Genomic DNA, 21,780 nt, shown 5'->3' with positions numbered 1-21,780 from the left:
AAACCGCAACCTGCTCTTCACTTCGCATAAACCTCCATCTAAAGATTACATTCTTTTAATTGGTTATAAGAAAATGAGCTTGTTAATCATGAAAATAAAATGATTGATTAAAAAAAACGAAAAGGGAAAATTCAACCCCAAACCCAACACCCCCAAACCTTTCAGCTCTTTGCTGGTGCAGGCCATAGCAGCGCCTCGCATAGAGCCGCGGAGCTGCTAGGGGACTGAAACCTTCTGTCTTGTCTTCTTTCAGGTGCCATGTTTCAGAACAGAGGAAGCCAACTGAGAAAGAAGAGCTGAAGAAAAGCATCACAGAATCAGATACAGGCTAATTGGGGGACAAACAATTAACCTGTCTCTGAGGTGACTAAAGGGGAATAATGGTGATTTTGCGCCGGGCTCGGCCGCCTGCTTCCGCCCCAACCAGCAATGAATCTTGACTCGCTCTCGCTGGCCTTGTCTCAAATCAGCTACCTGGTGGACAATTTAACCAAGAAAAACTACCGAGCCAGCCAGCAGGAAATACAGCATGTGAGTAAACTCTTGGGGCTCCAAAGGGGTCTTGGAAAGAGGAGGAAGAGGGGGGGAGAAAAAAAGGAGTTCCAGCTGGGAGTTTCTCTTCTGGTTTGAGTTGTGCGCTGTGGCGCTGATGCCTGCTGCTGCTCTCTGCAGCCTGACAGTCACAGCTCTATCTCGATGTTCCTGCTGGGTCATGGAGTATAGCAGCTCAAAGCTGAGCCTAGTGTTGGTTGTTAAGTAGTAGGATTAGTTGCTACTAGTTGGAGGGTTAAATTACTACCAGGAGAGAGGTTGTGGGGTTGTATTCTCTGGAACCATTCAAATTGATTCAAGCTAGAGGAGGGGAGGTTTAGGTTAGACATTAGGAAGAAGTTCGTCAGCATGAGGGTGGTGAGAGATTGGCACAGGTTGCCCAGGGAGGTGGTGGAAGCTTCATAGAATGGTTTAGGTTGGAAGGGACCTCAAAGCTCAACCAGTTCCAATCCCCTGCCATAGGCAGGAACACCTCCCGCTAGAACAGGTTGCCCAAGGCTGTATCCAACCTGGCCTTGAACACATCCAGAGAGGGAGCAGCCACAACCTCCCTGGGCAACCTGTTCAGTATTTCACCACCCTCGCTGTAAAGAACTTCTTCCTCATCCCTGGATGTTTTTAAGGCCAGGCTGGATGTGGCTCTGAGCAGCCTGATCTAGTGTGAGGTGTCCTTGCCCATGGCAGGAGTGTTGGAACTGGATGATCTTTGAGGTCACTTCCAACCCTGACAATCCTGTGAAAAGCTGCTTGGATGTGTTCCTGTGTGACCTGCCTTAGAAGGTCCTGCTCTTGCAGGGGGGTTGGACTTGATCTTTCAGGATCCCTTCCAGTCTGGGATTCTGTTAACTGGAGAGTGCAGTGCAAAGCTTTCCCAACCCCTTCAAGTGAAGTCTTCAGCATATGGACATTCCACAGGACACTGACTGGGAGAGGAGGGGAAAATCTGTTCATTTATTGTCCAGAGTTGTTGGCTGGAAGCACGAGTTCATGCTTACTACATCTGAATGCTTTCACTTGCTCTGATGGAAGTTTTTAGCTCCTCATCTCAATCACAGAAGTATGGTGAAGCCAAGCTAACTTTCTCAGTCCTGGCTCTTCAGAAAGCAGGCAGAGTAACTGCAGATTGGAGCTCACCTATCTAAGAATTCTGCCAAATCCATGGATTCATAGAATGGATTGGGTTGGAGGGGACCTTAAAGGTCATCCAGTTGGCAGGGGCACCTCCCACTAGCTCAAGTTGCTCAACACTGATAAGGTTTGGGGAGGAATTCTGGCTTAACTGACCCAGGCCGTTGACTCGCAGGATGGACTGAAAAGTGTTATCTGCAGTTGAGTGCTTAAGTGAATGCTACTGAGCCAGTTTTAGAAACTGGTTTAGCTCAGTTCCCAGCAGACAGCTGGGCCAGTTGAATTTTTGTTGCCCTTACTCTAGAGCAGTCCTGCAGTGATTTGGATCAGATTAGGAGGGCAGAGGTCTTAAGCTGAGGGAGTTTCTGTTAACAGCCAGCTCCTTAGTGCATTCATTGCTTATCTTGAGGTGAGAGGGAGTGATTGCAGCAGCATCAACTGCTTCAAACTATAGTCACTGCTTAAAGGGATTTCATGACTCAGGGAGATAGACTACAGGTCTTGCAGTTTCTGCAGGGGCAGTAATTGCAGGGGGCTCCTGCGAGGTCACACTGCTGGAGTCGAGTGTGACTGATGCATGACTCACAGATCACCTACAGAAAGGTGCCCTGGCTGAGGCTGGGCTTTGCCCTGGCACAGGCTAAGGCTGGGATGCCATTTAGTTGCAGTATAGATCTCTAAGAGACAGATAATTCCTTATCCTTCATGACAGGCCTCTTCCACTCACTGTGCTGAGAGACTGGAAGAGGTCTGTGGCAATCCCTCTGTGTTTTTGGTTTAAGGTAGCTCTAGGATTTCAATTTTCCATCATCCCTTTTTGCTTTACTTTTCATCTTGGTCATAGCACCAAAGTAGTTCCCTAAAAGATGGATCCAGTTTCGTGTCAGCTTGTTGCACATCTAAATCTGTTTGATTTAGATTGGCTAAATGTTTCCTGAAGTTTTGCTGCCTTTGGCAGCAAATCTGAGCATCTTCCTATCTAATCCTAGTGGGGATGGTTGCCCTCAAAGACAGTGCTGAAGTGGGCTATCAACTGTGGAATGACATCTCCCAAGCACATTTGTTCCAGCCTTTCCTCAAGAAGCAGAGCCATATCCAGCTGGGATGTTTCTTTCCAGCAGAACAAAACTTGGCACTGCCTGGAATCAGTGAGCTGTGAGGGAGAGGGAAGCTGAGCAGCAGCAAACAGCAGAAGCAGCAGAGCAGGAGCAGACAGAGCCTAAAGCAGTGCTGTTTGTCTTCTTGCACAAAGAAGCTCCCAGCAGACAGGCATGTTCGTGATGGGGTGAAGCAGTGAGTTGGGCAGAGCACAGGCAGAGTTTATACTGGCACATGTCCTGTCTGTCCTGCAGCTAGAAACAGGGAAACAATGGCAAAACCTTTGCCAGCAGAGGAAGGTTGGATTTGTTGGTAGTTGCTGCTGTTGGGGCAGTGGAGGTGGTGAGGTGACTTAGAGTTTCTGCCAGTGTGGATTTTATTAGAATCAAATAATGCTGTGCAGGTAGCTGAAGGTTAATGAAAGGAAGAAGCACTGGCAGAACCTGGAGGTGGGATTGGCTGCACCATCAGCAAGATGAACACCAAGCTGAGTGGTGGTGGTGATATGCCAGAGGGACAGGAGGGCATCCAGAGGGAGCTGGACAAGCTGGAGAGATGTACCCAGGTGAATCTCATGAGGTTCAACAAGAGCAAGTGCAGGTTTCTGCACCTGGGCTGGAACAATACTCACTGTCAACACAGGCTGAGGGAGGAGGTAACAGAAAGCAGCCCTGAGGAAAAGGACTTGGGGGTGTTGGTGGGTGAGGAGCTGGGCAGGAGCAGGCAGTGTGGGCTTGCAGCACAGAAGGCAAATCACAGCCTGGGCTGCATCCAAAGCTGCTTTGCAGCAGATCCAGAGAGCTGATTCTGCCTCTGTGCTCTGCTGAGGCCTCACCTGAGTGCTGTGTCCAGCTCTGGAGCCCTCAGTATAGGAAGGACATGGAGCTGATGGAGCAGGTGCAGAGGAGGCCATGAAGATGCTCAGGGGGTTGGAGCAGCTCTGCTATGAGGACAGGCTGAGGGAGCTGGAGGTGTGCAGCCTGGAGAGGAGAAGGCTCCAGGGAGACCTTAGAGCTGCCTGCAGTACCTGAAGGGTCTACAGGAAGGCTGCAGAGAGACTGTTTGCAAAGGCCTGCAGGGACAGGAGCAGAGGCAGTGGTTTGAAATGAGAGCAGAGCAGATTTAGACCGAATGTTAGGAACAGTTTTTTTTACCAGGAGAGTGGTGAAACACTGCAACAGGTTGCCCAGGGAAGTGTTTGAGGCCCCATCCTATTCAAAGTGAGGCTTAACAGGGCTCTGAACACCGTGATCTAGTTGAGGATGGCCCTGCTGACTGCGGGGGAGGTTGGGCTGGATAACTTTGAAGGTCCCAAGCTAAACCATTCTATGATTCACACAGACTGATGTAGCCAAGAGTTAAACTCGAGGCAGATGAGAGAGGGTGCTCAGGAACACTGATGTTGTGATGCAGGAAGGAGTGATAGGTGTTGCAAAGGAGGAGTGCAGATAATCTCTTTATGATTGAGGTGTAGAATTCAGTTGAATGAGCTCTAATGACAGGAGATGGAGTGGGCAGAAGCTCTCAGCTACAGGTATTGACTTCTCTTTGGGATTAAAGCTTGCTGATGGGGAAGTTTGAGATGAACTTGTTTCTTTAGATGGCAGGAAACGCTTCCTCTGAAAGGGTAAAGGTTCAGACTAGATAGAAGGAAGAAATGTTTGACACTGAGGCTGGTGAGATCTTGACCCACGTTTCCCAGAGAGGTGGGACATGCCCCGTGCCTGGAACCGTTGCAGATCAGATTGTCTGAGTACCTGTTGGAGCAGGGCCAGAGGAGGCCACAGCAATACTGGCAGGGCTGGAAGCCCTCTGTTGCAAGGTCAGACTGGGAGAGTTTGGGTTGTTCAACTTGGAGATGGCTCCAGGGACACTTTCTTGTGGCTTTGCAGTGCTGACAGGGCCTCTCAGAAAGCTGGGGGCAGAGTTTGGAGCAGGTCCTGTTGTGCCAGGTCGAGGGGGGGGTGGTTTGAACTGGAAGAAGAACATTGAGAGTGGAGAGAAAGGAGAAATATTTGACACGGAGGGTGGGAAGAGCCTGGCCCAGGCTGCCCAGAGAGATGGGAGCTGCCCCATGGCTGGCACCACTGCAGGTAAAGGTGTTTGTGACTGTGAGCAACTTGCTTCAGTTGCATCTGTCTCTGCTGAGTGCATGGGGGTGGAATGGTTGACTTGGACAGATTCCAGGGTTGGAAGGGATAGTGACAGTCAAGTCAGTCTTGACTAGTAGACAGCGACAGCATAGAAGCTGCTTGGAAGATCATCCATGATGCTGTGGGGTGGATTCCTGCTGCACAAAGCACAGAGATCCAGACTGTCCCAGGGATGTGCTCCTGGGGAGCTGTGGAGACAAAGTCATGGAATCAGGCAGGGCTGGAAGGCAGCACAAGGATCAGGCAGTGCCAACCCCTGCCATGCCCAGGGACACCCTACCCTAGAGCAGGCTGCACACAGCCTCAGCCAGCCTGGCCTCAAACACCTCCAGCCATGGGGCCTCAACCCCCTCCCTGGGCAACCCATTCCAGCCTCTCACCACTCTCCTGCTCAGCAACTTCCTCCTCCCCTCCAGCCTCACTCTCCCCACCTCCAGCTTTGCTCCAGCCCCCCCACTCCTGCCACTCCCTCACAGCCTCAAAAGTCCCTCCCCAGCTTTTTTGGAGCCCCCTGCAGATGCTGCAAGGCCACCAGAAGGTGCCCTGGGAGCCTCCTCTGCTGCAGCCTGCACAGCCCCAACTCTTTCAGGCTGTGCTCACAGCAGAGCTGCTGCAGCCTCTCAGCATCCTCCTGGCCCTGCTCTGGACACTCTGCAGCCTCTCCACAGCCCTCTTGTGCCAGGGGCTCCAGCACTGGATGCAGGACTCCAGGTGGGGTCTCAGCAGAGCAGAGCAGAGGGGCAGAATCCCCTCCCTGGCCCTGCTGGCCACACTGCTGCTGCTGCAGCCCAGGCTCTGCTTGGCTCTCTGGGCTGCAGGTGCACACTGCTGGCTCCTGCTGAGCTTCTCCTCCAGCAGCACCCCCAAGTGCCTCTGCTCAGGGCTGCTCTGCAGCCTGGCACTGCCCAGCCTGCATTGGTGCTTGGCATTGCCTCGCCCCAGCTGCAGGACCTTGCCCTTGGTCTTGTTGTAGCTCCTGAGCTTGGCTTGTGCCCACCTCTGCAGCCTGCCCAGCTCCCTCTGCCTTCTCTGCAGCCTGTCTGCTGCACAACATAGCTCGATGTGGTCAGCAGACTTGCTGAGACTGCACTCAATGCCTCTGTCCATGGCACCATGTCACCAAGGTGTGGCACTGTAGGAGTTCTGAGCTGCTTTGGTGGCAGAGAAGCTCGAAGTCATCCTCTAGGTGACTTGGGAACCCCTATTTGTTTAGCTTTTTGAGTATGAAGTGCACAGCTTCTGTGTCAGTGGCTCGAGTCCAGACTCCTCCTCTGTCTCTTCTTTTGTGCTGCTCAGTTTCAGGTAGAGTTAGCAGCTTGGTTTCCAGAGTAGTGATTAAAAAGAACACTCTTGGCAGTTTTGTGAAGACTCTAATGACTTCACCACTAGAAGGACCTTTCTTCTCCTTCCTCTCTACTCTGCCTTAGTGAGGCTGCTCCTGGAATACTGCATCCAGTTCTGGGCTCCCCAGTTCAGGAGGGACAGGGATCTGCTGGAGAGAGGCCAAGGGAGGGCTGCAGGGATGCTGAAGGGACTGCAGCACTGCCTGGTGAGGAGAGGCTGAGAGTCTGCAGAGGAGAAGGCTGGGAGGGCATCTGGGCAGTGCCTGTCAGTGTCTTAGGGCTGGGGGTCAGGGAGGGAGGGACAGGGACAGGCTCTGCTCACCTGTGCCCTGGCACAGGACAAGGGATGGAAACTGCAGCACAGGAATCTGCCCCTCGACAGGAGGAAGAACTTCTTGAGTGTGAGGGTCCCAGAGCCTGGCACAGGCTGCCCAGAGAGGCTGTGGGGTCTCCTCTGGAGCTTTCCAGCCCTGTCTGGATGTGTTCCTGTGCCACCTGTGCTGAATTCTGTGGTTCCGCTGCGGCATGGGTTGGACTGGAAGCTCTCCAGAGGTCCCTTTCAAGCCCTAACATCCTGTGACCTCTGCATGCACGGTGCTGGGCTTAGCTCTTGCTCTGTTTAATAACTGTTTGCTACCCAGTTGTGTGTTTTGGCTCCCCTGCAGATTGTGAACAGGCACGGTCCCGAGGCAGACAGGCATCTACTACGCTGCCTATTCTCCCACGTGGATTTCAGTGGCGATGGTAAAAGCAGTGGCAAAGATTTTCATCAGGTACAGTTTGGCATCTCCTTCCTTTTGGTTTTTGTTGTTGCAAGTTTATCTCCTCCAGTTGAAACACAAATGCAGTCTGGAGGTAGGAGCTTCAATGAAGCTTCTTTTCTGGTGTGTGACCTTCCAGTTCCAAGGATTATTTAGCAGTCCTCAGGTCAGAAGACAACAAATTGTTGTCTGGCTCTTACAGTTGCTCGTTCTACCACATGCAGTCCTCTGCTCTGAAAGCTTTGCTTTGTCCTTTAAAATGTTATTACCCACATCCACTACTTGGCAGCTCTGCTGCTGGCCTATGTCTACCCTCAGGAGTGGTTTTTCTTATCGTGAAACAATTTGGCCACAAACTCTTTTAAGCTCTTAAAAATGAATATTCTTCAATTGTCTGATACAGGATGTGAGGATACTCAGAGAAACTGAAACGTTGCTTGGGGGTGGAGAATGTTGAATCACCTCAGTGCAGGTCTGGTGAAGTCTTTGACCACACTCTCTAGAATCACTTCATTGCAGGTCTGAAGGAGTCTTTGACCACACTCTCTAGAATTACTTCATTGCAGGTTTGAAGGAGTCTTTGACCACACTCTCTAGAATCACTTCATTGCAGGTCTGAAGGAGTCTTTGACCACACTCTCTAGAATCACTTCATTGCAGGTCTGAAGGAGTCTTTGACCACACTCTCTTTAGAATCACTTCATTGCAGGTCTGAAGGAGTCTTTGACCACACTCTCTAGAATCACTTCATTGCAGGTCTGAAGGAGTCTTTGACCACACTCTCTAGAATTACTTCATTGCAGGTTTGAAGGAGTCTTTGACCACACTCTCTAGAATCACTTCATTGCAGGTCTGAAGGAGTCTTTGACCACACTCTCTTTAGAATCACTTCATTGCAGGTCTGAAGGAGTCTTTGACCACACTCTCTAGAATCACTTCATTGCAGGTCTGATGGAGTCTTTGACCACACTCTCTCTAGAATCACTTCATTGCAGGTCTGGTGGAGTCTTTGACCACACTCTCTAGAATCACTTCATTGCAGGTGTGAAGGAGTCTTTGACCACACTCTCTTTAGAATCACTTCATTGCAGATCTGAAGGAGTCCTTGACCACACTCTCTAGAATCACTTCATTGCAGGTCTGAAGGAGTCTTTGACCACACTCTCTTTAGAATCACTTCATTGCAGGTGTGAATGGAGTCTTTGACCACACTCTCTTTAGAATCACTTCATTGCAGGTGTGAATGGAGTCTTTGACCACACTCTCTAGAATCACTTCATTGCAGGTCTGAAGGAGTCTTTGACCACACTCTCTCTAGAATCACTTCATTGCAGGTCTGAAGGAGTCTTTGACCACACTCTCTTTAGAATCACTTCATTGCAGGTCTGATGGAGTCTTTGACCACACTCTCTAGAATCACTTCATTGCAGGTCTGATAGAGTCTTTGACCACACTCTCTTTAGAATCACTTCATTGCAGGTGTGAATGGAGTCTTTGACCACACTCTCTTTAGAATCACTTCATTGCAGGTGTGAATGGAGTCTTTGACCACACTCTCTTAATAATCACTTCATTGCAGGTGTGAATGGAGTCTTTGACCACACTCTCTAGAATCACTTCATTGCAGGTCTGAAGGAGTCTTTGACCACACTCTCTAGAATCACTTCATTGCAGGTCTGAAGGAGTCTTTGACCACACTCTCTTTAGAATCACTTCATTGCAGGTGTGAATGGAGTCTTTGACCACACTCTCTTTAGAATCACTTCATTGCAGGTGTGAATGGAGTGGGTTTAACCACTTCTCAGGCTTCAAACAACAAACTAAACCCAATGAAAAAAAGAACTAGAATTTGGGCCCTTACAAGACTTAAAGCACCTTCTCTTTTGTTTCATTTTAACTGCACAGAGTGAACAGTAAAAGACTTCTGTTGTCCTGTTGCAGAGCCATAGGAATGTTGAGATTGTTTTCTCCTTTGCAGACTCAGTTTCTGATCCAGGAGTGTGCGTCGCTGATCACAAAACCCAACTTTATCTCGACGCTGTCCTACGCCATTGACAATCCATTGCACTACCAGAAGGTTTGTGAATGTCATGAAGGGGATCTCCAGGGGCTTGAAATGCTGCCAGAGGAGGTTTAGCTTGGAGATGAGCAATGATTTCTTTGCTACAAGAGTGGACAGATGTTGGAACGGACTGCATGGGGAGGTGGTGGAGTTACTGTCCCCAGAGGTGTTGTAGAAGCTGTGGGTGTGGTGTTTGAGGGTAGGGTTTAGTGGTTGTGGTAGTTGGGTTCTGGTTGGACTTGATGGCTCATGGAAATGCTTGGGAGGTTGGAGCACCTCTGCTAAAAAGGCAGGCTGAGGGAGCTGGGATTGTTCAGCCTGGGAAAGAAAAGGCTCCAAGGAGACCTAGGAGTAGCTTTCCAGTGCCTGAATGCTCAGGGGGTCGAAGCAGCTCTGCTGAGAGGACTGACTGAGGGGGCTGAGAGTGTTGAGCCTGGAGAAGAGAAGGCTTCAGGGAGACCTCAGAGCTGCCTGCCAGTACCTGAAGGGATCCTACAAGAAGGCTGCAGAGAGACTGTTCCCAAAGGCCTGCAGGGACAGCACCTGGGGCAATGATTTCCAGCTAGAGCAGAGCAGATTGAGATTGGATGTGAGGAACAGGTTCTTTGCTATGAGGGTAGCAGAACACTGCAACAAGAGCTGCTCTGCTATGGATACAGCCTGAGACTTGGGATTGTTCAGCCTGGAGAAGAGAAGGCTCCAAGAAGACCTTATTGTGGCCTTCCAGTATCTGAAGTGGGCTACAGGAAAGCTGGGGAGGGTTTTGGGTAGTGACAGGACTTGGTGGGCAGGGATAGATCCAAACTAGAGGAGGGCAGATTTAGATGGGATGTTAAGAAGAAGTTCTTCACTGTGAGAGTGGTGAGACCATGGCACAGGTTGCCCAGGGAGGTGTTTGAGGCCCCATCCCTGGAGGTATTCAAGGCCAGGCTGGATGTGGCCCTGAGCAACCTGCTCTAGTGTAAGATGTCCCTGCCCATGGCAGGGGATTGGAGCTGCTTGGTCCTTGGGGTCCCTTCCAACCTTGCTAATTCTGTGGTTCTGTCAATTAAAGCCATCCACACTGAGCTTTGCCCACAAGTTGGACAGGCTCAGGTTGGTTGTTTGGAGGTTTGATGTTAAACTGATGGAGTTATTGGGGGGTTTTGTTTTAACTTTGAGCAAGTTCCTCAATCACACAGAATGACTGCAGGTGAATTTTAAAGTGTAACAGAGCATCTGCACTTCCTGGCTCCTTTGTGGCAGCCAGGAGCAAGAGAAATGAGCACTGCTCCTGTTTCCTTCCATATGAAAGCCTTGACAGTGATTTGCTAGTGGTAGAGTGGGCTCTGCAGGAGAAACTTAGGATCATAGAAGCAGTCAGGGTCGGAAGGGAGCACAAGGATCAGGCAGTGCCAACCCCTGCCATGCCCAGGGACACCCTACCCTAGAGCAGGCTGCACACAGCCTCAGCCAGCCTGGCCTCAAACACCTCCAGCCATGGGGCCTCAACCCCCTCCCTGGGCAACCCGTTCCAGCCTCTCCCCACTCTCCTGCTCAGCAACTTCCTCCTCCCCTCCAGCCTCACTCTCCCCACCTCCAGCTTTGCTCCAGCCCCCCCACTCCTGCCACTCCCTCACAGCCTCCAAAGTCCCTCCCCAGCTTTTTTGGAGCCCCCTGCAGATGCTGCAAGGCCACCAGAAGGTGCCCTGGGAGCCTCCTCTGCTGCAGCCTGCACAGCCCCAACTCTTTCAGGCTGTGCTCACAGCAGAGCTGCTGCAGCCTCTCAGCATCCTCCTGGCCCTGCTCTGGACACTCTGCAGCATCTCCACAGCCCTCTTGTGCCAGGGGCTCCAGCACTGGCTGCAGGACTCCAGGTGGGGTCTCAGCAGAGCAGAGCAGAGGGGCAGAATCCCCTCCCTGGCCCTGCTGCCCACACTGCTGCTGCTGCAGCCCAGGCTCTGCTTGGCTCTCTGGGCTGCAAGTGCACACTGCTGGCTCCTGCTGAGCTTCTCCTCCAGCAGCACCCCCAAGTCCCTCTCCTTAGGGCTGCTCTGCAGCCTGGCACCGCCCAGCCTGCATTGGTGCTTGGCATTGCCTTGCCCCAGCTGCAGCACCTTGCCCTTGGTCTTGTTGCAGCTCCTGAGGTGGGCACAGCCCAGGTGCCTCTGGCTGGCATCCCTGCCCTGCAGCCTGCCTGCTGCAGCACACAGCTTGGTGTGGGCAGCAAAGCTGCTGAGGCTGCACTCAGTGCCTCTGCCCATGGCAGCCACAGAGATGCTGACCAAGACTGGTCTTGGGACTGGTCCCTGAGGGACTCTGCTTGTCCCTGGCCTGCCCTGGCTTAAATATATAAAAACAGCTTAAGATTAGAATCACAGAATTTGTTTTGGTTGGAAAAGACCTTTAAGGTCAAGTCCAACCATCACCTAACTCTGCCAAGCCTGGTACTAAACCATGGCCCTCAGCACCACATCTCTGACTCCTTTTAAACACCACCAGGTGTTGAGCTTCAGCCACCTCCCTGGTTTATTCCCAGTGGTTGAAAACCCTTTCAGGGTAGAAGTTTCTTCTAATGTCCAGCTTAAACTTGCCCTGGTGCAACATGAGGCCACTTCCTTTTATCCTGTCACTTGCTACCTGAAGAGAAGAGCCCAACCTCCACCTGGCTCCAGCCTTCTTTCAGGGAGCTGTAGAGAGCCACAGGGTCTCCCCTCAGCCTCCTCCACACTAACCACTCCCAGCTCCCTCAGCTGCTCCTCCCTAGCCCTGTTCTCCAGACACTTCCCTAACTTTGCCCTTCTCTGAACCTGCTCCAGCTCCTCAATGTCCTTCTGGGAGTGAGGGGCATGAAACAACCCTGACTTTGAGGTGTAGCCTTTACTGTTGCCCAGCCCTAGTCCTGCCAGCCCCTTTCTGACCCAGCCTAGGATACAAGTGGCCTTCTTCCCTACCCGAGGACACCACTGGCTCATCTTCACCTGCTGCTGACCAATCCTCCCAAGTCCTTTTCCAATAGGCAGTTTCCAGCCATTCTGTCCCAAGTCTGGAGCATTCCTTAGGTAGCTGTGACCCAAGTGAGGGACACAGCACTTGGCCTTGTCAAACCTCACCCCACTGACCCTTTGATGCAGCCTGGACAGGTCCCTCTGTAGAGCCTCCAGATGCTTCCAGTCAGCTTATTGTCACCTGCAGACTCAAGGAGGGTACATTGGAGATGTTTGCTTGGTCATAGAAGCTTTGTGTTAACCTCCAGCAGAGAACAGTTACTGATACCCAGATCTGCAGATGTCTGGAATGATAGGAATAGAAGACTTAATCCCATTGCAGCTTCCAATTAACTCTCCTTGCCTCTTTCAGAGTCTAAAGCCTTCACCCCATTTGTTTGCCCAATTGAGTAAAGTCATCAAATTAAGTAAAGTTCAAGAGGTAGGTGAACACTTCATTCCACAAAGTATTTTAATGAGTGGGTTGGGTTGTGGGGTGGTTTATTTTTGGTTGTAGTTGTTAGAAAGGTTGATGATCCTGTTTGATCTTGCTCCTAGGTGATTTTTGGTCTTGCTCTACTGAACTCTTTCAGCTCAGATCTTCGAGGTTTTGGTAAGTGAAGCTTGCAGAGTGCTGCAGCAAGGACAGCTTTCTTGCTTTCTAGGTGGATGGATGTGTGTCTGTGCAACCTGAGTAGAATCAGTCAGGGATTGGAAGGGACCACAAGGATCATCTAGTTCCAGACCCCCTGCCATGCCCAGGGACACCCTACCCTAGAGCAGGCTGCACACAGCCTCAGCCAGCCTGGCCTCAAACACCTCCAGCCATGGGGCCTCAACCCCTTCCCTGGGCAACCCATTCCAGCCTCTCACCACTCTTCTGCTCAGCAACTTCCTCCTCCCCTCCAGCCTCACTCTCCCCACCTCCAGCTTGGCTCCAGCCCCCCCACTCCTGCCACTCCCTCACAGCCTCCAAAGTCCCTCCCCAGCTTTTTTGGAGCCCCCTGCAGATGCTGCAAGGCTACCAGAAGGTCCCCTGGGAGCCTCCTCTGCTGCAGCCTGCACAGCCCCAACTCTTTCAGGCTGTGCTCACAGCAGAGCTGCTGCAGCCTCTCAGCATCCTCCTGGCCCTGCACTGGGCAGACTCCAGCCTCACTCTCCCCACCTCCAGCTTTGCTCCATCCCCCCCACTCCTGCCACTCCCTGACAGCCTCAAAAGTCCCTCCCCAGCTTTTTTGTAGCCCCCCTTCAGGTCCTTAAAGGCCACAATAAGGTCACCTTGGAGTGATGTAAGACCTTGCAGTTGTGTCACTGAAGCTGTAAAGCCAGGTGGCACTGGAGTGGCAGAGTTTGGATCTATCTGGAGGTCCCTTGCGAGGTAACGAACCAAACCGAGGCGCTGTGTCGTTGTCCCATCGCTCACTGAGTTCTGAGGTAGGGCCCATGAGACTTGTGTTGAAATCTCTGCTCCAGTGGTCATCAAACTCAGGTGGAGAGGACATTACCTAAAAGAACCTTCCTGTGAAGAAGAAGGGGCAGGTTTTGACTCTGCCCTCTTGTCTTTCCAAGCTGCCCAGTTCATCAAGCAGAAGCTGCCGGATCTGCTGCGCTCCTACATTGACGCAGACGTCAGTGGAAATCAGGAAGGTGGCTTCCAAGACATTGCAATAGAAGTCCTGCACCTCCTCCTCTCCCATCTCCTTTTTGGGCAGAAGGGAGCCTTTGGGGTGGGACAGGAGCAAATTGACGCTTTCCTCAAGACATTACGTAGAGGTGAGTGTGAGGCTGCTGGGGAGGCTCAGCGCGGGGCTGCCAGCGCACTCTGGTGGAGGCTGCTGCTGGGATGCTGGGGAAGGGCTTGCTGAAGGAACAGTCAGGAAACTTTCTTCACTCCCAGCTTACAAGATAATAACCACAAAGTGGGTTTGGAACAGTTGTGATAAATATGCCTGAAGTAGAGGGGTGGTTGGATCTTGGCTGCTGCCTGTGGACCCCAGGGAACCACAGAATTGGCAGGGTTGGAAGGGACCTCAAGGATCATCCAGTTCCAACCCCTTGCCGTGGGCAGAGGCACTATCCACTAGATCAGGTTGCCCAGAGCCACATCCAGCCTGGCCTTAGCTTCCAGGGATGAGGCTTCCACCATCTCCCTGGGCAACCTGTGCCAGGGCTTTGGGACCCTTCCACTCAAGAAGTTCTTCCTTCTGTTGAGGTGCAGCTTCCTGTGCTGCAGTTCCCATCCATTGCCCTTGCACAAGTGAGCAGAGGCTGTCCCTGTCCCTCCCTTCCTGCCCCCCAGCCCTCAGATACTGACAGACATTGCTCAGGTCCCCTCTCAGCCTTCTCCTTTCCAGACTCTCAGCCCCAGGGTTCTCAGGTTCTCCCCCTCAGGCAGTGCTGCAGTCCCTTCAGCATCCTTGCAGCCCTCCCTTGGCCTCTCTTCAGCAGATCCCTGTCCCTTCTGAACTGGGGAGTCCAGAACTGGATGTAACATTCCAGGTGTAGCCTCCCTAGGGCAGAGCAGAGGGGCAGGAAAACCTCCCTCCACCTCCTTCCTACTCTCTTAATGCCCCCTCAGGATGTTCTGGAGGAATATCCAAGTGCCAGCAGGGATGTGGGAGATGGGATGTTGGTTGAGTAGCCTGAATTTCAGCAGCAGCAGGGAAACTGCCACAGCATTGAGTGGTTTCAAATAGTCCCTGGCACCCAGCTCTGGTGTTCAGGGTTTTCTAATGCCTTTGTTGTTGTTGTTGCTTTCAGATTTTCCCCAGGAACGTTGCCCTGTGGTGCTTGCACCACTTCTATACCCTGAAAAACGGGACATTCTAATGGACAGGATCCTGCCTGATTCTGGAGGGATAGCCAAAACCATGATGGAGAGTTCTCTGGCAGACTTCATGCAAGAAGTTGGCTATGGCTTTTGTGCAAGGTGTGTAGGCCAGGCCCATTTTCAAGCACCTTGGGTTTGGTTTCTTGAAAGAAGAACAACACTTGAAGTCAACTAACTAGAACCTCCTTGAGTACTCTGAAGTCATCTGTTTGAATTCTTGGTTTGTGTTTTGCTCCCTTAGAATCTTAGAATGGTTTAGGTTGGAAGGGACCTCAAGGATCAGCCAGCTCCAACCCCCCACCATAGGCAGGGACACCTCCATCTAGAGCAGGTTGCTCAAGGCCTCATCCAACCTATCCTTAAACACCTCCCTGGAGGAAGCAGACACAACCTCCCTGGGCAACCTGTGCCAGTGTCTCACCACTCTCACTGGAAAGAACTTCCTCCTAATATCCAGTTTCAATCTCCCCTCTGCCAGTTCAAACCCATTCCCCCTCATCCTGTCATTCCCAGACCTTGCCAATAGTCCCTCCCCAGCATTCCTGTAGGCCTCTTTCAGATACTGGAAGGCCACTTCAAGGTCTCCTTGAATCCTTCTCTTCTCCAGACTGAAGAGCCCCAACTCTCATAGCCTGTGCTCATAGCAGAGCTGCTCCAGCCCCCCAAATCATTTTCGTGGCCCTCCTCTGGACTCTTTGTAATGTGTGGAGCCTGCCTCTTGAGGTTGTGTCGGGTTTTGTCAGGGTAAAAAGTGATAGGAAAGGTCTTTAAATTCCTTGGGAAGGTTCTAGAACCATTTGACTCTTAACCCTTGGGTATGTGTAAGAACAGAAGTGGCTACACAGGCATAGAATCCAAGCAGATCCTGCTAGAGCAGTAGCAGAGATTCTCTTGTGACAGGCTGCTGTTAGCTCACTGTCACAGGATCCCTGCATGGTGAGGGCTGGAAGGAACCTCCTGGGATCATCCAGTCCAACCCTCTGCTCCAGCAGGGCACCCCCAGCAGCTTGCCCAGGATTACAGTGGCCAGAGGAGGGTTGGAAGCACTGCAGAGAAGGAGACTCCACAGCTTCTCTGGGCAGCCTGCTCCAAGCCTCCAACACCCTCACACCAAACAGTTTTCCCCTCCTGTGTTCCAGTTTGTGCCCTGTGTCTGAGCATGACTGACAGGATTCTGTCCCCAGCCTCTTGTCCCCCACAGGCCCTTCGACTGCTGCTGAGCATTGCTCAGATGCCCTCTGGGGCTGCTCTTCTGCAGGCTCTCAGCCTTTGATCCTCACAGAGCTGCTCCAAGGCCCTTCAGATGGTTTGCAGCGTCTGTTGTATTCCCTTCAGCAGTTCTCTCTCTCTCTTTCTCTCTCTCTCTCTCTCTCTCTCTCTCTCTCTCTCTCTCTTGAACTGGGGAGCCCAGAACTGGACCCAGTCCTCCAGATGAGACCTCACTAGAGCAGAGTAGAGAGTGGAACACACCCTGTGAATCATCTCTTCCAGTCACTTCAGTCCACCTGCCTTGGGGCTGGCCACTGGCACTGTGTGTTCTGCAGAACCCTCCTGCTCCCATTTCTCCCCTCTGCTTCTGGAATTGTTCCCTGTGACCCAAGCAGATGATGGGAGCCTGGCATTAATTCTGCCAGCCAGCAGCCTTGCTGTCCCAGCTCTGGTTTTGCTCAGTGACAGAACAGCTCTCTCTTGTGTCCCCTGCCAGCGTGGAGGAGTGCCGCAACATCATCATGCAGTTCGGCGTGCGGGAGGTGACAGCGGCGCAGGTCGCCAGGGTGCTGGGCATGATGGCACGGACACACTCGGGGCTGAGCGATGGCATTGCCCTGCAGGTGAGTGGCTGCTCAGCTGGGCCCCACAGCCGGGCACTGCCTGCAGAGAGACCTCTAGGGCCCATGGAATCAGGCAGCGTTGGAAGGGAGCGCAAGGAGCAGGCAGTGCCAACCCCTGCCATGCCCAGGGACACCCTACCCTAGAGCAGGCTGCACACAGCCTCAGCCAGCCTGGCCTCAAACCCCTCCAGCCATGGGGCCTCAACCCCCTCCCTGGGCAACCCATTCCAGCCTCTCACCACTCTCCTGCTCAGCAACTTCCTCCTCCCCTCCAGCCTCACTCTCCCCACCTCCAGCTTTGCTCCAGCCCCCCCACTCCTGCCACTCCCTCACAGCCTCCAAAGTCCCTCCCCAGCTTTTTTGCAGCCCCCTGCAGATGCTGCAAGGCCACCAGAAGGTCCCCTGGGAGCCTCCTCTGCTGCAGCCTGCACAGCCCCAACTCTTTCAGGCTGTGCTCACAGCAGAGCTGCTGCAGCCTCTCAGCATCCTCCTGGCCCTGCTCTGGACACTCTCCAGCACCTCCACAGCCCTCTTGTGCCAGGGGCTCCAGCACTGGATGCAGGACTCCAGGTGGGCTCTCAGCAGAGCAGAGCAGAGGGGCAGAATCCCCTCCCTGGCCCTGCTAGTCCAACTCTCCACCCCTGCAATAAGGAGGGACATCCCCAACTAGATCAGGTTGGTCAGAGCCACATTGAGCCTCATGTAGAATGGCTCCCAGGATGAGGCCTCAAGCACCTCCCTGGGCAGCCTGTGCCAGTCTCTTCCCACCCTCACTGTGCACAACTTCCTCCTGATGTCCGAGCTAACTCTGCCCTGCTCCAGTTGCCCATTGCCCTCGGCCTATCCTCACAGTCCCATCCTCACAGTCCCATCCCAGCTCTTCTGGAGCCCCTTCAGGGCTGCTCTGAGGTCTCCCTGGAGCTTCCTCCAGGCTGCACAGCCCCAGCTCTTGCAGCCTGTCCCCATAGCAGAGCTTCTCCAGCCTCTGATCATCTTCATAGCCTCCTCTGGACCCTCTCCAGCAGGTCCATGTCTCTCTTGTGCAGAGGACCCCATATCTGGCCCTCTGGCCCCAGCCCTGCAGCTGAGGTCTCCCCAGAGCAGAGGGGCAGGATCTCCTCTCTCCACCTCTGCCCACGCTGCTTTGGATGCAGCCCAGGCTGCCCTTGGCCTTTTGTGCTGCCAGTGCCCACTGCTGCCTCCTGCCCAGCCTCTCCCCCCCAGCACCCCCAAGTCCTTCTCTGCAGGGCTGCTCCCAATCTCCTCACCCCCCAGCCTGCATTGCCATCGAGAGCTGCCCTGACCCAGCTGCAGGACCTTGCACTTAGCCTTACCAAACCTCCAGAGGATCTTCTCAGCCACCTCTCCAGCCGATCCAGGTCTCTCTGGATGGATATTGCCCTTCAGCCTTATCAACCACACCACTCAGCTTGGTATCAGCAGCAAACCTGCTGAGGGTGCCTCAGTCTCCCTGCCTGTATCACTGATAATACTGAACAGCACTGATGCCAATACAGCCCCCCGAGGGACACCACTTTTAGCCAGCTCCATCTGCCCCTTGACCACTTCCCTCTGGCTATGACCGTCCAGCCAATTCCTTCTCCACCGACCAGTCCACTCATTAAATCCACATCTTCATCAATTAAATCTGCTTTAATCAGCAGAAAATGGGCACTTGAAAGCGATTCTTACATTAGGTTGGCATTTCATTTCACCACTTCTCAGTGTTCTGCTCTAAATGTCTTGAGTGCAAGAGTCTCAAACTGGTCCTCTTACTGATCTGAACTTCTTGCCTCAGTGCAGGCAGTTCTGTGGCTGTGGTGGCTTTTGAGACACTTTTGACTTGGGTGTATTTAACTTGCAGTCGATTTCGGCTCCCGGCAGCGGGATTTGGAGTGATGGGAAAGATAAAAGTGATGGAGCACAAGCCCATACCTGGAATGTGGAGGTCTTAATTGATGTGCTTAAAGAGCTGGTAAGTTTCTTCAGCCCTTTGTTCTTTCCTGGGCGATGCCTGAAGGAAGGGCAGGTCTCAAAGCGACTGTGAAGCTTTTTAAGCTGCCAGCAGTCTGAAAGGCTTTGAACCTCATTATTGGGCTGCTGTGCTTCAGTGGTTATTTGGTTTGCTCCTCCTGCACATGACTGTTTTGAGCAATTATAGGAAATAAAAGCTGCCTGAATCCTTACCTTGGGTGCAGCTTTCACCTCATCACCAGCCCAGGATTGCTTTTATTTCCAGTCTCACCCCCAGCACAGCAGAGATACAGCTTGGGGAATGTGGCAGTAAGAGGCAAACTGGTGGCAGCAATGGGCGTGAGCAGGGACAAGCAAACTGGTGGCAGCAGGAGTGAGCAGGGACAGCAAACTGGTGGCAGCAGGAGTGAGCAGGGACAGCAAACTGGTGGCAGCAGGAGTGAGCAGGGACAGCAAACTGGTGGCAGCAGGAGTGAGCAGGGACAGCAAACTGGTGGCAGCAGGAGTGAGCAGGGACAGCAAACTGGTGGCAGCAGGAGTGAGCAGGGACAAGCAAACTGGTGGCAGCAGGAGTGAGCAGGGACAGCAAACTGGTGGCAGCAGGAGTGAGCAGGGACAGCAAACTGATGGCAGCAGGAGTGAGCAGGGACAGCAAACTGGTGGCAGCAATGGGAGTGAGCAGGGACAGCAAACTGGTGGCAGCAGGAGTGAGCAGGGACAGCAAACTGGTGGCAGCAGGAGTGAGCAGGGACAAGCAAACTGGTGGCAGCAGGAGTGAGCAGGGACAGCAAACTGGTGGCAGCAATGGGAGTGAGCAGGGACAGGCAAACTGGTGGCAGCAGAGGGAGTGAGCAGGGACAGGCAAACTGGTGGCAGCAGAGGGAGTGAGCAGGGACAGGCAAACTGGTGGCAGCAGAGGGAGTGAGCAGGGACAGGCAAACTGGTGGCAGCAGAAGGAGTGAGCAGGGACAGGCAAACTGGTGGCAGCAGAGGGAGTGAGCAGGGACAGCAAACTGGTGGCAGCAATGGGAGTGAGCAGGGACAGGCAAACTGGTGGCAGCAATGGGAGTGAGCAGGGACAGCAAACTGGTGGCAGCAATGGGAGTGAGCAGGGACAGCAAACTGGTGGCAGCAGAAGGAGTGAGCAGGGGCAGGCAAACTGGTGGCAGCAATGGGAGTGAGCAGGGGCAGGCAAACTGGTGGCAGCAATGGGAGTGAGCAGGGACAGGCAGACTGGTGGCAGCAGAGGGAGTGAGCAGGGGCAGGCAAACTGGTGGCAGCAATGGGAGTGAGCAGGGGCAGGCAAACTGGTGGCAGCAATGGGAGTGAGCAGGGGCAGGCAAACTGGTGGCAGCAGAGGGAGTGAGCAGGGACAGGCAAACTGGTGGCAGCAGAGGGAGTGAGCAGGGACAGGCAGACTGGTGGCAGCAGAAGGAGTAAGCAGGGACAGGCAGACTGGTGGCAGCAGAAGGAGTGAGCAGGGACAGGCAGACTGGTGGCAGCAGAGGGAGGGAGCAGGGACAGGCAGACTGGTGGCAGCAGAAGGAGTAAGCAGGGACAGGCAGACTGGTGGCAGCAGAAGGAGTGAGCAGGGACAGGCAGACTGGTGGCAGCAGAAGGAGTGAGCAGGGACAGGCAAACTGGTGGCAGCAGAGGGAGTGAGCAGGGACAGGCAGACTGGTGGCAGCAGAGGGAGGGAGCAGGGACAGCAAACTGGTGGCAGCAATGGGAGTGAGCAGGGACAGGCAAAGTGGAATGGAAATAGGATCAGAATGGGGAATAGAATCAGTGAGGTTGGAAGAGCCCTCCAGGCTCATCCAGTCCAAGCTGTCACCCAGCCCTATCCAATCAGCTAGACCATGGCACCAAGTGCCTCATCCAGCTAACTGCTCTCTTGGTTTTCTGCTTGCAGAATCCTAGCCTGGACTTCAAAGTAGTGACCTATGAGTTGGACCACCCAGGGTTTCAGATCCGTGACAGCAAGGGCCTGCACATTGTGGTCTTTGGCATCCAGAGGGGCCTGGGCATGGAAGTTTTCCCTGTTAATGCCATATACAGACCTTGGAAGCACGCAGAGGGCCAGGTACGCTCACTCAGGCTGCTTCTCTGTCAGTAACAGCACCACTTGGCAAGCCCTCGAAGGTCTTGAGTGGCAGCTGTGGATTGCTGATGAGCCTTTTTACACAGAGCTGGGCCGGTAAGGCCTGGGGGGGGTGGGAGGAGTACAGACCCTTAGCTGAGCAGCCTTTGGGTGGAGTCAGTCCCTTGCTTTACACTTCTGCTTCTGGCAGAGTTGTGATGTGCAGCATCTGTGCTGCACAGATGTGCTGTGAGGTGTGAGCTGTGCACACAACCCTTAGCACACCTCTGTCTGAGCCCTGGGAGAGAAGTGTGAGCTTTACCCTTTGTCACCCAAGCAGACTGTGAGGCTTGGCTCACCTCTGCTGCTGCGCTTAGCATTGCGCTCGCAAAGGGAAGCTGCAAGCTCTCTTTTCATGGCTAAACTCTTTTTTGCTGTCTTTTATTCCAGCTCTCCTTCATCCAACATTCCCTCATAAACCCTGACATCTTTTGTTTTGCTGACTATCCTTGTCATACTGTTGCCACAGACATCCTGAAAGCACCGCCAGAGGATGACAATCGGGAAATCGCCACCTGGTAAACCTCCTCTCTGGGGTGCTTCTGGGGGTTGGGGTTTGCACCTAGAGGAGAATCCACTTGGTGGGGCAGGTGTGGCTTTGTCTTTGTGCAAGCAGATGGGTTCTTTTTAGCTCTCTGTGTGTGTCCCTAAGTAGCTCAGCCATTCATATTCCAGAGAATCTTACAGTCAGCCAGGTTAGAAGAGAGCTCCGAGTTCAGCCAGTCCAACCTAGCACCCAGCCCTGCCCAACCAACCACACCATGGCACTCAATGCCAACCTAGCACCCAGCCCTGCCCAACCAACCACACCATGGCACTCAGTGCCAACCTAGCACCCAGCCCTGCCCAACCAACCACACCATGGCACTCAGTGCCAACCTAGCACCCAGCCCTGCCCAACCAACCACACCATGGCACTCAGTGCCAACCTAGCACCCAGC

The 21,780-nt window shown here is 53.2% G+C and overlaps 1 protein-coding gene across 7 annotated transcripts in view; it reads left to right on the top strand.

Moving 5' to 3' along the window:
• Positions 1-21,780, top strand: part of CNOT1 (CCR4-NOT transcription complex subunit 1) — a 111,701-nt gene that overhangs the window by 12,224 nt on the left and 77,697 nt on the right. For all 7 annotated transcript variants that reach the window (XM_064160600.1, XM_064160597.1, XM_064160596.1 and 4 more), the window contains exons 2-12: positions 254-531; positions 6,940-7,047; positions 9,014-9,112; positions 12,437-12,505; positions 12,622-12,676; positions 13,633-13,836; positions 14,824-14,992; positions 16,599-16,725; positions 18,590-18,700; positions 20,612-20,782; positions 21,230-21,357. In XM_064160600.1, coding sequence (XP_064016670.1) covers positions 430-531; positions 6,940-7,047; positions 9,014-9,112; positions 12,437-12,505; positions 12,622-12,676; positions 13,633-13,836; positions 14,824-14,992; positions 16,599-16,725; positions 18,590-18,700; positions 20,612-20,782; positions 21,230-21,357 — 1,343 coding nt within the window. In that variant the 5' untranslated portion in view covers positions 254-429. The remainder of the gene's footprint in view (positions 1-253; positions 532-6,939; positions 7,048-9,013; positions 9,113-12,436; positions 12,506-12,621; positions 12,677-13,632; positions 13,837-14,823; positions 14,993-16,598; positions 16,726-18,589; positions 18,701-20,611; positions 20,783-21,229; positions 21,358-21,780) is intronic.

Source organism: Pogoniulus pusillus, chromosome 20, assembly GCF_015220805.1.
Source record: "Pogoniulus pusillus isolate bPogPus1 chromosome 20, bPogPus1.pri, whole genome shotgun sequence".
Taxonomy (NCBI): domain Eukaryota; kingdom Metazoa; phylum Chordata; class Aves; order Piciformes; family Lybiidae; genus Pogoniulus; species Pogoniulus pusillus.
This window is presented reverse-complemented; position numbering and strand designations above follow the sequence as displayed.